The sequence below is a fragment of the Echiichthys vipera genome, assembly GCF_963691815.1.
Source record: "Echiichthys vipera genome assembly, chromosome: 19".
NCBI classification, from domain to species: Eukaryota; Metazoa; Chordata; class Actinopteri; order Perciformes; family Trachinidae; genus Echiichthys; species Echiichthys vipera.
In genome coordinates, this window is record NC_139844.1 from 9,638,499 (window position 1) to 9,654,543 (window position 16,045).

Below are 16,045 nucleotides of genomic sequence, written 5' to 3' on the forward strand. Positions count from 1 at the left end.
GGGGCCTAATTCTCTACAGACTTGTGATATGGTGACAATAACACACTTTTAAGACATTAAGTACGTTGACCTTCTTGTTAATGCTTTAAATATGTAAACCTTGAGTTAGTCTCACATTGCCAGAATGGGCTACACAAGCTTATCATTCTGGGATAAAGGAAAAACATGCTCTGTCTTGTTTGTATTTCATTAAAGCAAGGGTGCCCTTGCAGAATAGATACTGGAAGGGGCCATATTTATGATTCCTTTAATTTGTCCCAGTACTTACCTTTTTGTAGACTCATACTGTATGTTTGTACTTTCAGAGTACTTTAGAGATTTTGTATTCCTGTTGCCTAAATTCAGTTTTTCCATCATCGTCACAAATTGAAGCATCTTCAAGCTTGAGAAATGCTGAATGTTGTAATTAAAAGTGGTGAAAAACAGTTTTGCATCGCACCACGAGATAATCACAGGTGCTTACTGAATCTTAACCAAGCTGTAATAAACTCAAGGCAGATTAAAAGCAACCACTGGATAACTTTCTGGACAGTCTGTTGTAACACAAAAACTGTCACCGTGTTCTTACTCGACAGGGTCACAGATGGTTTTCATGTCGGAGAGAACAATGTTTCTGTAGCTGCGCTCCAGTCCCTCCATGACCTCCAGGTAGTCGCTGACCTTGAAGCCCTGGATTGGCTCCTCCTAAAGGTAAAGAGAAAGAATTGTTCTTTAGATTAGTTGTTATTCATATTGTACCAATTTAAAAGGCCATTCAACCTTTTTCTGTACACATAAATGTCAGATTACTGTGACTCTGGAGCAGGTAAAGGCAGAACAACTGAGCAGTCTGAATTGAATATCCAGGCAAGAGAGGGTGTCATGAAAAGGTGCTATAGGTGGCATCATGGAAATGAATCCCTTTAAATGATGACTACTGACTTTGATCTTCTATGGACCTAAGTTATTTCATTTGAATGCATTTTTTAAGCCTAAGGAGGTAATAGAAGTATTTTAATATTTCAATTATTTTGTCCCCTAGGTCACTTTAAAGTACACAAGAGAGGTTTCCAAAGTACTTTGGTAGAACGGATTGTTGGCATTTATGATGCGATTCTTTTATGAATTTTGTTTACATCAAGTAAATTTGAATGCTCTTTTATAGGTGTCAAGACGTGAAGGTGCAGGTATTCAGACAGATCGTGGTTGGGTATTGAGGCAGAGGAAGGCTGACTATATACTATCAGCCACTTTGTTAGGAGGTGAAGTGTGAATAATTCGATAAAATCTTTTCATTAAAATGCTTTACATTCAATCTATTTCAAAGTCACAGGAAATCAAATCAAATCTCTGGGAAATCGAACGCTGCACCGCGCAAGTAAACATCATCTTTGCTTAGCGTTCCGGTAATGAGGTTTAACAAGATGGAGAAGCAAAACAATATCTTAATAAGTACGAGCATCTCCAGGTAAACACATAACAAGACGTGTCTTAACATAAAGCGTTGTCTTAACTGTCGAAGAGATAGGAATCAGACCAGGCTCATTTGTTCAGACAGGATTGGCTCAATAATGGCTCCCTCAGCAGCAGCATGCATCCGTCATGACAACACCTGACCTCATGGGCATTGCAGATGGCAACAGAGGAAGTAACTGTGACTGCTGTGCATGATTTGCACACGGCATCATCAATAAGCAGAGACAGAAACTGCAGCACCGAGAACAACAACACACAGCATGAGTTCACCCTCTCAAGTATTCAGACCAAAGCCTTTAAAACACTTTAATAATGGGGGGAAATTGTCAGCACTTTCCTAATTTCCTTCCATCACTTTGGCTACTGTGTTTTTAGAAAATCTAATTACTGTTTTGTTTTTGCAGGTAAATGACGCTGAGGAGGACATGACCCAGTGACAACACAGTCAATAATGTGAATACAATTTAAGGTTGGAAACTCATCCCGTTTACTTATTTTCCCTTTTAGTAAGAATGTCACACATGTAATTGTGAACATTACCTTTCTTGCATTAAGCTCAAAACAGTGTTTCCCAACCTGGAGGTCGAGACACCCAGAAGGGGTCACAAGATTAATAACAGGACGGGAGAAACACAAAACTACCGTAGATAAACTTCTTCTGACTTCTCTGTAATCCCTAGAGCTTTGATAGATTTCAGGGTCGGTGTGTCATTCCCCACTTTGTTCCAGACTGAAATATCTCAACAAGTATAAGATGGATTTCCATGAAATTTTGTAAATACATTTCTAATCGTCAAAGGATGAAACTTAATCATTTTGGTGACCCCCTGATTTTTCCTCTAGCTCCGCCATCAGGTCAATTTTTATTTTTTTTTACCAGCGGTGTTTTCACCTTGTGAGTTTGTGTGGCATCATGGCAAATATGGTCCTGGAGGCAGCTACTGTAGCAGGAACTACCACAGAGGTGGGTTTCATTATTTTGCCAGGTGTTTATGTCAGTCTGTCTGGGGAAACATTTTTTTGTCACCATGATAGCATCGAAACCATGCAAGATACAGTCACAAAACGTGACAGGTTTGTAGTTAAGATTACTTAAAATGGGTGTGGCCCAATCAAAGGCATCTGAATTGACGTGGGTGGATTAGGAGTGGGCTGCTGGTGTAACCTCATAATCCCATCTAATCTAGTTAAATATCTTAAAGACTATGGAATGGATTGCAATCAAATTGAGTGCAGACAGTCGCCAAATTTATCCCAGAGCATCCTAATGATGTCATGTTAGCATGTTATCATTAGCATTTAGGATGTAGCACGTCTTGTGCCTTTGCAGCGCCTTAAAAAGCTGTGTGGCTGCACACTGTGGAGGGGAACTGCTCACAACCCAACCATATTAAACTTGATGTAACCTTTAAACATTGCTGCTTTTTGAGAAGGCAAAGGCTAAAAAGGTTGAAAAACCACTGAGCTAAATAAAGTCAGTGTAGAAATGCTTCAGTCCCTTGGATCTGTGGTCTCTATCATTTTGTTGCTGGCGATGAAGAACTGGTCAATGTGCAGATGTCTGTGAGATGTGAGCAGTTCAACCAAAGACTGATGCTGAACCTGTGTGAATCATTTAGAGCCCCTTTGTGGTAAAAAAAAATATACAGTATTTCACAAAACAGAAAATATTAAAGAAAATGATTTTGTTTTGTGCACCCAAATTTAGTTTCTTTTTACCACCACTTTAGATCACCAAAGATTTCAGGTACAGGATGTCGATGTCCCATAAAAGGTGCATGTAGAAAAAACCCAAAGGAAAAAAAGTGCAAAGGAAAGAAAAAGATTTAGAGCAAATGGAGCGATAGGTTTTTATTATTTAAAGGGAGCAAATAGAGTGAGTTCAGCGGGGTGATCATTCAGCAGGGAGTAAGTAACGTCGGGAAGAAATTAGTTTTCAGTCTGATGGAGGACTCCGCTCCTGTGATTATTCGAAGTAGCCATGTATCACCACATAAAACACACTTCATAAGAGAGTAATCTCCGTTTAATTATATGGTATTATGAATTAGAGGTCAAACCTACACTTGTATGATATACTGATCTTAATAATGTGTCGATTTATTGTCAGCAGTAGCAGCTACATAACTCTGTGTATTGAATTTTCCTTGTGTGAAAGTCCTGTACATCCAGCGCCATGGTTAATGTGCCGCTATTCTTCGTCTTGTCAGAATGTAGCAGCACTATACTACAGTAAATATAAAACTTGTCAGATTCATTATTTGAGCCAAAATTTTGCAGAGTGAGATTAATCCTGAAGAAGTATCAAAATTAAAGTTGCTTCGACTGTTCATTTATCGCACCGGGAAACGGCTGATGACACAGTGAAACCCGTGAAGGAGAGTAGAGATAAGCAGTGGAAATCACTGCGGAGAGTATTTTTGCTCTGTTATTCTCTCGGAGAGTTAAGGAGGGAAGATGCAAGGGCGTGAGTGTGTAGGGATCGCAGCCTGATTAGTGGAGTCCTTAAGTTTAACACAAAATGTTCTGTGATGTTCAGATGAATATTAACAGGTGACAGGAGCTGCTTAATGTTCCTCATAATCCTCATGATATATTAACCATTAGCCCTTATGAGATCATTAGGTACGCTAATTAATGCATTAATTACCAAAGATTTCTACATTTTCTTAAACTTACCATCACATGACAAATGAGTGGTATCACTGTTCAATGAGTTTGGATGTGGATAGAAAGTGAATCTGAAAGTGTTACAGAGTTTGATTTGTTAGTTGTTACAAAAGCTTGATGACTTAGTTCATCCATTTTTTTATGACTAGATGTTTAGATTTATGGATCTCTACAGATTACAGAAGATATTGTTTTGAAATAAAGCTAGAAATATCGAGTTGCAAGGCATTGTGGCAGTTCATATAACTGCTGTATTCAACATTTTAATGACAGTCTTGATTTTAATTAAAAGGCAAAAGGAGGATTTTAAGGTCCGGTTGGTCTATAAAATAAGACAAAGATGTTAAGTACGTCCGCATATACAAAAGTTTTACATCTCTATGAGTGTTAGATTTTCAGGACCTGTTATGTCACTCCCAATGGACCAGTCAGTGGCATTCAAAGTGTCCAGGTGATGGGTGAACTGCTTTGTGCTACACTAGTAGGGATGTTACCCAAACAATGTGCCTGAAAATCTAAGAATAATGATGCTTGTTACCACCCTCTTGGTCACACATATAGACTCACAGTAGCAGGAGTTTTGTGCCTGAAGCTTGTGAACGTGTTTTATTTATATTTATATACTCAGCTCTGACTGGACAGTTTTTCTTTTCTCAGTAGTTCTAGTCCTTGTGGGTTTTTTTTTTCTTCAACTCCCTGTAGATGGTAAAAACTTATACCACAGAAGAAAGGAAATTAATTCCAACATTTGTTTTATTGAACTGGACGCAAAAGGCACCAATGAAAAAAGACAGTTACATTTTCCAGTGTAGTTTTCTAATGTTTAGACTGTAATTTTGTGTCCGAATGCAGTGAAACACAAGTTTCCCATGAAGCCCCTGAGTCAGTGGCAGACACAGTAACCTCTGTCTCCTCATCCTCTCATCAGCTCCACTGCAGTTAAACTCCAGCCACACTCAGAACGATTGTAACAAGTCCTTTGCCTTTTAAAATTTTAATTTAGATGAAATATAGATATACAGCCTAGTGAGACAGGATAAGTGTAGAGGGGAGAGAGCGTATGTGTGAAGGTTTCAAAAACCCTCTAATACCACATCTGTCTGAATAAAATAATTCCTTCACATTGTTCCCACAGAGGCGAAGAGGGAAGATAAGGCCGTCGGATGCAAACCGGCATGTCTAAAACTTTCAGCAGTTCAGCTCAGGACCAAGTTTTGTAAGTTTCTCTCCCTCACTCATTCTCTCCGTCTCAATGCTGTCTCTTGCAGCAGTATCTGATGCTACAGCTCATTAGAAGAGCTTCCTCAGATAAAGCCTCCATAACTGATCTGTTATTCACTGAAACTGTCAGCGGCAGCTCATGGTGATGTTAACACCAGAGCTATCAGCCGGCGACAAGACGGACTGAAATGCTTAATGAGTGTTGATGAGTGCTTCATTTCAAGCCAGGCCTCATTCACAATGCTGTGTGTCATGTTGCCTTGGGTATTGGTAGACATCTTGGAGACCCTAACTTTAGACCTTTTGTGAAATCTTGGGGGCCACTCTTCAATTCAGTTTTCATCCAAGTCACAGAGCAGAACTTATTCCAATTTAACATGTTAACTTTCAGAAGAGGCTTCTTTTCACATTAGATTTCCAGCAGAACACACCATAGTGGGAGGTTTTATGAACACATTATAAAAAGTAGATTTTCTATTCATTGTGGATGTGAATCATGGATGACTGCTTAATATAAAAGAGTAGCGGAACAATTCAGCAGCAGCATTACTGCCTAAGACTTTTCACATTAGAGCCAGACGATTTATCAGCCCAAATAATGTGGGATAATAAGTGGGAAAAAGATTAAAATGTTCAAACCGAAACGATCTGTTTGAACTCGCTCTTGTCAAAGAAGCAAAACCCAAGTGCAGCGCTTTGAGGGGCTGGGATGAAGTGTTCCCAAGTGCCCTGCCAGGAAAAAATGCTATGTGGACCCTTAAGCTAGCACAGTTGTATGACCACGTTTGTCTGCTCTGATGCTCCATCTCACCTTAAGGAAAACCTGCAGCTCTAGGGACTGTGTACGCTGCAGGATGTCTGGCTGCAGATGTTTAAATATGGCCACGCACACGTACACCTGGTAGTCAGGACCCATCACCACACAGGTGGACACATAGTGGCAGATTTCTGTCCAGTCCAGATAGTTCCAGAAACACTGAGTCAACCAGTGGAGGCACATCTGTGGGAAGAAAGACAGAAGTTGTGATTTCCAGGATTATGTTGAATCTCCCTGTCAGGGTTCCCACATGTCCTGGAACACCTGCAAAGTTAGACACTAGTTTTCCAGTCATGGAAATATAATCCATCCTGGACTATTTTACTCAGATCACCTTTAGAAACCTAGCTGCATATTTAGTTTGAAATGCGACTTGTTGGTAGGGTAAGCTACACGGTAAAAGCTGAAGCTCATTTCGACTCCCATGGCAGTCAATCTGCAAAGTGAAATGGACTTGAGGCCATTGGATTAGATTGGACTGGATTCAATTATATGACCACTCCTTTCTTTTCTATTCGACGATCCCAGAAGGTAATTAACTGGATTGGTACCCTAAGATACTCTATAGTGGCTTTTTATGACTTTATATCCGTTAGTTTTCATGAAACAGACTCAAACAGTTTGATCCAGTAGCTCAGTCTGTCATACGACTTGTTAAGGAGTCAGGGGTTGTGGGTTTGAATCCCATCAGGGGTATTTGAATTGTGAAGGCCAGTGTCCAAAGGAAGGATTAAAAATCTTGGAGAAAAGTTGATCCTTGTCAAAATTCAATTGCCCTTCTTGGGACTGGAACCCACAGCCTCAGACTCCCAAAGCAGCTTTCTTACAGACTAAGCCATTCAATCACACAGTTCAGTGCTGTTTATCTAAGACTTCTATGTTTTTCTTTGGAACCCTACCATCAAAGTTCACACATGCTTTATGGGAATCAAACACACAATTTTTGAGTCCAAAAACATGAGAAAAAAAAAGATAATACGTTAAAAAGTGAAAAAAAATATCAGTAATGTATAGTGGGTCAAAAGGGGAAAAAAGTCATAGTACTGTATACTGTAGTCAAAACGTGAAAAATAAGTCTGCCCTGGCATATAAGTGGCTGGGGCCAGTGGGTCATGATACCAAGGATGGCAGACCACAAACAGTCAGTGCGTGTTTACCAGCATGATGCTAGTATGTGCCATGGTCATCAAAATGACTATCTTTTATAGGGAGGGTGTATGTCTTTTGTGTGACTTAGCAACATACACATAGCATGTTAACTTAAATTTGTTAATAAATTCGTTGTTTACACACATTCTTCAGTTTACTTGATTGTTTTTCCCTGGTTTCATTTAATTGTTACTTGTCTCATGTCCTGGCCTAAGCGGGGAACACAATATATTATTGTTTGACCAGTAAAGTCACAGTATGTTGAAAAAAAGTCTAGCATACCATATAAGACATTTAAGTGAAAATATAGCATGTCTTAAAACATAAATGTCTATACAAAATGCCCCTTCCATCCAGTCTGAACCAAAGTAGTAGTGGTACGGTGCCTGAACTCTGCTGTTCCTGATTATGATATGATCACAATCAGTAGTTTATATCCAGACAGACAACAAACAGTGCACTCGCTGCGTTTTAACTAATTGTCATGCCAATAATTAGCCACTGTGATCACTAACGACACAAGTCTGCTCAAGCATACAAACAAGCTCCACTCACGCTCCATAAACATATTAGGTTATTACCCCCCCCCCTCCTTAGCGCCACGTTAATGAAAATACTGACATCCTAATTTGCCTGTTATAATAAAAAGAAGGAATGACTGGATCCATGGTGCCTTTTGTTTTTAAACCCTCAGGCAGAAAAACAAGTACACATACAGCGCGGGACTTTCTGTGGCAATTAATTACTTAAAGGTCCATTCAAGAGTTAAGGGTTTTTCTGAGAGCGACAAAATGTGCTTTCCTCTGTTGTAAGTGTTCCTGTGAGTAAAAACAGAGGGTGAAAAGGTGAGTGTGACTGTACTCCTGCGTTATTATTTACATAATTTTCCTTCTGCCATAAACCCGCTTTCAGAGCTTTTATTAATGTGAGCAGGTCAGATCACATCAGCCGGCTAACCGTGATATTACAGTCTGCCTCATTGTGTGAAACTCTGGATGTTCTGCAGCAGAGATGAGTCTTAATTGAACGTTATATTATAGACCTTCGGTTTAATCTTATGATAATATAATGTGTTTTTTATCCAAAGTTGTGAGTCCAAGAAAATACTGTGCAAATTGAAAGCCATCCAAAAAAGTTATTGAAGTTTTTGTTTTGTTAATGACAACACATTTAATTACACTGAACATTACATTAATAATATTTAGTTTTTAATGTTTCGATATAACATTTCTATATCATCTTGGGGCTATTAACCTATACCGTGGCATATCAATGCTGCACTATATTTTTTAATAGTAAAAAAAGAAAACACTGCATTTTCAGGGAAAACATTTTTCGGCATCTTAAGTAGTTATAGTATGTCAAAAAGTCATAAAACGTCAATATAGCATGTCATAAAAAGAAGTCGTCTATTCTCTAGACAGTCTGACTGTTTTACACATTCTATAGATGGATTTCGACTGAGGCCTGCGTCTACACACAACCTCTATTGTATGAATGTCATGAGGTGTATAATGTTTCATTTGCCTCTGCTGCTTTGTCAGGTTTTTTGGGAATTTGGAATAGGTATTTCCATTTCTGACAGAAGAACAGGTGCCCATTATCGCCTTGAAGAGCAAAGAGATGAGCTGAATGTTAACGTTTTAATCCAGCCTGGAGACAGCGAGTTCAATTCTCTGATGCAAATGTAGAGAGTCTTATAAGCACCCCTGCTACCAGCACACAGAAGGCAGTATCAAATACAAGAGGATTCAAGGTGAAAAACCTTATTTTTTCTACCTCCATGTTTGTAAGAGAGAAAGTATGTGTCAAAATAAAATAAATCTAACTTTTCATCTACTCTGTTTAAAGAAAAAAGATTCAATGTCAAAACTGCATTTCAGTATTTTTGTTGAAGTTAAGTTCAGTCAAAAAAGGATCATTATTAATGATTTTAGTCCAAACTGAATTTATTTCCTCCATCAGTAGTCATGACTATCCGTTATTGATCTGAGAGCTTCAGAAAATGGAAATGATTCCACTACGACAGAAAAGTACTTAACCTCACTGTCTGCTGGATAGACAGAAACTATTGTCAGCAAAGTCTAATCAGTCTGCGTGAATTTATATCAGGGTTCCCACGCCTTCTTAAACATCAAATTCAAGGACTTTGCAGGTGCAATAACTTCAAATTGAAACACAGGAGTGAGAATTTTTATAATGAGAACCAGCAGGCCGACCTGTGAAACAAGGGCGCAGCTAATTTTGCACAAAATATAGAAATTTAAGCAAGTGGTTCCCTTCAAAAAACTTTGAAGGCCTTGGGTTTTTTTTCACCTCAAATTCTCTTCCAGGTCCAGATTTCCAGGACCGTTGGATCCATGTTATATTTTCACTAAAGTTGCACCTGTCTGTCTGTCTACATTTTACAGCCCTGAGACAATGTCACACCAGTCAGCTTTAAGTGAACTGTCTCTCTGCAGTTCATACCTGTGACGGGGTGAAACCCGACATCCTGAAGGCCGAGTGGACCAGAGGAACTTCAGCTTTCAGCAGCATCTCCACATAGTGAGCTGTACACCAGTAAACAGGAGGGATTCCTGATTCAGCTACCTCCACAGGAACATGGACCTGTCACGACAAACAAAAAGGTCTTTTGGTCTCAGAACATTTTTAGATTCAAGGTTAAGCTATCTGTAAACAATGGGTAGATTTTGCTTGAAATATTTGTAGATATTCAGCACAATAACAACATAAACATCAATTACAAGCTCCTTGTTTTGTATTCACTGCTGATGAATAAAACATTGTCTTGAATACTTAGCTTATTAGCTCTTATTTTGAGTAATGTAAATGGCGACAGCACGCTGCTTTGTGTTCACACAGAGGTGTGTGTGTGTGTGTGTGTGTGTGTGTGTGTGTGTGTGTGTGTGTGTGTGTGTGTGTGTGTGTGTGTGTGTGTGTGTGTGCTTGTGTGTGTGTTCATGCCCAGAGTCCCTCCTAAACTGCTGCTGCCTCTTAATTATTTGCACCCTTTCTGTTTTCTCTTATATTGACACAATCAACCACGTTGAGTAGTTAGAGGATAACTGCTGCATCTGCATCTAACACACTGAGAACACGTCACACACGTTTCGACGAGTCCAATTGAGCTGTATTGATTTTGAAGAAATGACAGGTTGGTATAATGATAGCAAGACCTCTCTCCTGCAATTTACAATGATTGAAACCAGACTTCATTTCAGACTTCTTCTACTGACTTGAATTTCTTTTTACTCGTTTATACCTCCTTTCTACCCCGGTTCATCTATTCCAGTCGTCTTCCTCCACATTCTGTGTGCTTTTCATCATGTGAGTCAAACTGGAAGTCAGTATGTGAAAAATGTTGTTGGGATTCATTATCATCTTCATTTATTCCCGTTTTCTTTTGCTGTGATTGTTCACCGTGCCATGCATGAAAAAGGTGGGATTAAATGAGATGTTCAGAGGCGTGTTTGAAATGGACAAACGGGAAACCAGCATAACAGAAAACAGTCACATGAACATCTCTGACTGACACCCACACCCTTACATGCAGATGTAAAAAGCTATTCAAACCTTGACAGAGAGGAGCTTACTATACTAACTAATTTAAAACTTATTTGAACACCTTTTTTTTCCTTTTTCAAAGCAATTTCAAAACTGTCTCCTGAGCAGCAGCACCATGACTGAACTCTACACAAACCAAGACAGTAACAATGCATTAAAGCTGAAGACAGCTCTATAGGATGAAGCATGACTTCTGAGAAATAGGCTCTTTTTTTAATTTCAGGCTTGCTGCCATTTGAAGCTTCTAAAGTGCTACACTGCTGCATATTTAAATACTGGTGACACCTACAGTCCCCATCAGTGTACTCTCTGTGCTTTTTCTATCCGCCTGTGAGACAAGAGCAACACTGGTTTAAGTACATTTACGAAGTACTCCTAAAAAAAAAATACATTACTTCATTATTAGACCTTAAAGCAAAATCAAATGGTCAATTTTGAGATTTTGGGCTATTTTGCTTCCTTAACATGCCTTCTTTCAGACTGGTGGAAAGACAACATCCAAAATATACATTTAGGTCTTTATTTTACGACACTTTGTCCGTTTGTGTCTGTAGATTTCTCCCAAATTTACCAAAAGTTAGCATTAGATAATGCCTAATTTGCATAGTTAAACAAAACATTTCAGAAAACTTGTAATACAAAAAATAATTGTCTTGATGTCAGTTATCAACTGGAGAAGTTTCATGGTGATCTATTAGTTAACATTTTTTTGCCCTATTCACTGCAGTATCTTATAAAATAAGCCTGTGAATGTTCTCATTCGTCCAGGTCATCGTTATCCTCAAAGCAATTTCAGTCAAAAACAACTGGACTGGTTGTTTGTCTAGGAAGACGTTTCACCTCTCATCCAAGAGGCTTCATCAGTTCATGTACGCATCTGACCAGGCTGGGACTGGTCCAACTAACTGGTGTGGAGATCCAAGTATTTAACCTCTCACAAGGCCGATGATGTCACTGAAACCCTTTGTGCTCCAAGTGCCCACGCCCGTCGTTAGAGTGACAGTCGGTGGTGGGCAGTTGGTTTCGACGTCGTTAGTGCTCTATTGAGTCTGAACGACAGTCGTTGGGGTCACCCGGGCCATGTGTGAACAGTTGTCCTTTGAGGTTAGATTGTTGAATCTCCTGGGAAGGGACGAAAGGGCGGCATTGTAAATTGGAGATAAGTGGTGTCTCAGACCCCCTCCTCTGTTTAGCGATGGTTTCTCCACTTTAACATAGATGGCTTCTTTTACTCCTCTTTCAAACCATCTGTCCTCTCTGTCCAAGATTTGGACATTGCTGTCATCAAAGGAGTGGGCTTTCTCCTTGAGGTGTAAGTGGACAGCCGAGTCCAGGCCTGAGGAGTTAGCTCTCCTGTGTTGGGCCATGCGTTTATGCAGTGGTTGTTTTGTTTCTCCAATGTAAAGATCTTTGCATTCCTCGTTGCATTGGACAGCATAAACCAGATTGCTTTTGTGGTGGTGTGGTGTTCTGTCCTTCGGATGTACTAGTCTCTGTCTGAGTGTGTTACTGGGTTTGAAATGCACAGGGATGCAGTGTTTGTTGAAAATCCTCCTGAGTTTCTCCGATACCCCAGCCACATATGGGATGACTATGTTGTTTCTCCTGTTATCTTTTTCTTTCTCAACCACTTTGGTTTTCTTTCTGGAGGCAGCTGCCGTTTTAACAAAGGTCCAGCTGGGGTAGCCACAAGTTGTGAGGGCGCCTCTCAGGTGCTTGCGTTCTTCCCCTTGAGCCTGTGAGCTAGTGGGTACGTTATCAGCTCTGTGCTGCAGTGTTCTGATAACGCCAAGCTTGTGTTCCAAAGGGTGGTGAGAGTCGAAAAGTAGATATTGATCCGTGTGAGTGGGTTTTCTGTATACCCCTATGTGGAGGCTCCTGTCATTCTCCATATGGACGTCACAGTCCAAGAAGGGCAAGCTGTTGTCTTTAACTTCCTCTCTGGTGGCCTTGGCCACGGTAAGAGAGCGGCTCACACAGGACATTTCCTTACAAGACCGAACAAATCTCAAACCAGACCACATTTGCCAACTTCTGGATTTGTGCCTGAATACCACATATTTCCAGTTTAATGGCATTTTTTACAGACAGAAACACGGCTGTGCCATGGGTTCACCAGTGTCCCCGATTGTGGCAAATCTGTACATGGAGGAGGTAGAGGGCAAGGCGTTGAACTCCTTCAAAGGAGTAACCCCAAGCCATTGGTTCAGATATGTGGACGACACATGGGTTAAGATCAAATCCAAAGAGGTGCAAACTTTTACTGAACATATCAACTCAGTGGACAGAAACATCAAGTTCACCAGAGAGGAAGTTAAAGACAACAGCTTGCCCTTCTTGGACTGTGACGTCCATATGGAGAATGACAGGAGCCTCCACATAGGGGTATACAGAAAACCCACTCACACGGATCAATATCTACTTTTCGACTCTCACCACCCTTTGGAACACAAGCTTGGCGTTATCAGAACACTGCAGCACAGAGCTGATAACGTACCCACTAGCTCACAGGCTCAAGGGGAAGAACGCAAGCACCTGAGAGGCGCCCTCACAACTTGTGGCTACCCCAGCTGGACCTTTGTTAAAACGGCAGCTGCCTCCAGAAAGAAAACCAAAGTGGTTGAGAAAGAAAAAGATAACAGGAGAAACAACATAGTCATCCCATATGTGGCTGGGGTATCGGAGAAACTCAGGAGGATTTTCAACAAACACTGCATCCCTGTGCATTTCAAACCCAGTAACACACTCAGACAGAGACTAGTACATCCGAAGGACAGAACACCACACCACCACAAAAGCAATCTGGTTTATGCTGTCCAATGCAACGAGGAATGCAAAGATCTTTACATTGGAGAAACAAAACAACCACTGCATAAACGCATGGCCCAACACAGGAGAGCTAACTCCTCAGGCCTGGACTCGGCTGTCCACTTACACCTCAAGGAGAAAGCCCACTCCTTTGATGACAGCAATGTCCAAATCTTGGACAGAGAGGACAGATGGTTTGAAAGAGGAGTAAAAGAAGCCATCTATGTTAAAGTGGAGAAACCATCGCTAAACAGAGGAGGGGGTCTGAGACACCACTTATCTCCAATTTACAATGCCGCCCTTTCGTCCCTTCCCAGGAGATTCAACAATCTAACCTCAAAGGACAACTGTTCACACATGGCCCGGGTGACCCCAACGACTGTCGTTCAGACTCAATAGAGCACTAACGACGTCGAAACCAACTGCCCACCACCGACTGTCACTCTAACGACGGGCGTGGGCACTTGGAGCACAAAGGGTTTCAGTGACATCATCGGCCTTGTGAGAGGTTAAATACTTGGATCTCCACACCAGTTAGTTGGACCAGTCCCAGCCTGGTCAGATGCGTACATGAACTGATGAAGCCTCTTGGATGAGAGGTGAAACGTCTTCCTAGACAAACAACCAGTCCAGTTGTTTTTGACTGAAATTGCTTTGAGGATATCTTATAAAATGTATGGAATTTTACAAGCCATATCTTTAAAGACAGTTTTGTTTCTTTGTGAAAGAGTTTTTCTCCCTAAGACAGAAATCTGCACTTCAGTAGCATTAACATCCACCAAAAGTTCCAGTTTCATTCATGTCTATATTCTGTTCTAACCTTAATTTATTCCTGAGAATGTAAATAAAAGTTGAATGAATGAAAAACGTAGCTGTTGTAATGTATTGTTGAATGCACAGTACTGTGCTTTTGTTTGCATGTTGTTCTACTCACAGAGGCATGTATCCTCGCTGGCCAGATGAATGCAGAGGTAAGTAGAGAGGACAGGTTGAGCAGTAGACTTAGAGAGCGGTCCATGTCTCCAGCCATGATGAGGAACACTGTGGAGGCCAGCCAGTCGTAGCCTGGATAACCATCCTGCTGAGTGACTGGAGGTTCACAGTTAAAGAGTCAACGGACTGATGGAAAACTTACTCAGCAACATAAAAGTGGTGCATTGAGAATATATGGGACAGATACTAGGGCTGCACGATAGGAGGATAATAACCATATTACTTATTACTTGTAAAAATAAACAGATAATACTGTACTCAGTTTTGCCTTTCTGCTCTTTTCAGTAGACAGATTAATACAAACTAGTTGCCAATTCAACATGGGAACCCATTTATAAGAACTTATGTTGATTTATTTTTGTTGGTCACATTTTATTCTTTCTTTGTTAATAGAAGTAAACTGAAAATTATTAATAGAGAAATAAAAAAATCTACAAATTGCTTGTGGAATTAATCTCTTTTTACTTATTAATGATCTACAGAGCTGTATATCAGTGTGTCATTGAAATAGACTAATTCGACAGCAGGTGGTGTTGAATTAATTCAAACAAAATAAGTTAAATAAATATTATCGAAGCTGAAATTAATTTATTTTGTTTATATCTTAAAGGATTTTGTAAATATCTGGTTCAGGCGTCCTTATGTTGTGTTAAATAAAGCGTTAAACTAATACAACTTGTTTCAACCAAAGAGGGAGTAATGCTCTGACAGTCAAGTTACCCTGAACAGCTTCCTACAGTTAAGACCGCTAAGATCCACCTCTCTGTATCGTTATGTGAGTTTATGAGATGAAGTAGGAAAATGTGTTTTTTGTGTCACTGTGTATGAAGAGTCACCTGAGAATCCTGCAAGAGATTCAGTCAATATGAATCATTTACTACAAGGTCTCCAAGGTGGCTGCATTGTGAACACCACATAACTCCTGCAAATGACAATCAGCCTCTTAGGTGTCTAACTTGAGTGCTTCATTCAGTCTTTAAGCTTGGATACATTTAGACATTTTATGATTTAATTCAAGACCTGCTGGAAACAAGTAACCGCCCTGATATGCAGGTCTGAGTCCTGTAGCAGGAAACTGTGGAGCAATTAGTCGTGGGTGAGAGAACGCAATGTGGCTCGACTCCAGAAAACAACCCCAGGCTATCGACATGTCTCGCTTTTTATGTCCGTCTTTGAATAATGTCAACTGTTAACTTTTGATTAGGTAGAATGCACAAAGAAAGATTTAATATGCCCTTTGCCCTTAAAACTTCCCTTGGATATAATATAACAGCATGTAAAATATGCTTAACAAACAGCAAAATAATTCAGGTTACAATGTCCTCACATTTCAGCACAAATATTAAAATGTGAGGACATTGCAAC

At 40.1% G+C, this 16,045-nt stretch overlaps 1 protein-coding gene across 1 annotated transcript in view; it reads right to left on the reverse strand.

Moving 5' to 3' along the window:
- Window positions 1-555: 555 nt before the first annotated feature.
- Window positions 556-16,045, reverse strand: part of tbc1d32 (TBC1 domain family, member 32) — a 74,666-nt gene continuing 59,176 nt past the window's right edge. Inside the window, exons 31-34 of the mRNA XM_083934300.1 lie at window positions 14,622-14,776; window positions 9,782-9,922; window positions 6,158-6,346; window positions 556-684 (exon numbers count right to left, since the gene is read on the reverse strand). Of these exons, the coding sequence (XP_083790426.1) occupies window positions 565-684; window positions 6,158-6,346; window positions 9,782-9,922; window positions 14,622-14,776 (605 nt within the window). The 3' untranslated portion in view covers window positions 556-564. The remainder of the gene's footprint in view (window positions 685-6,157; window positions 6,347-9,781; window positions 9,923-14,621; window positions 14,777-16,045) is intronic.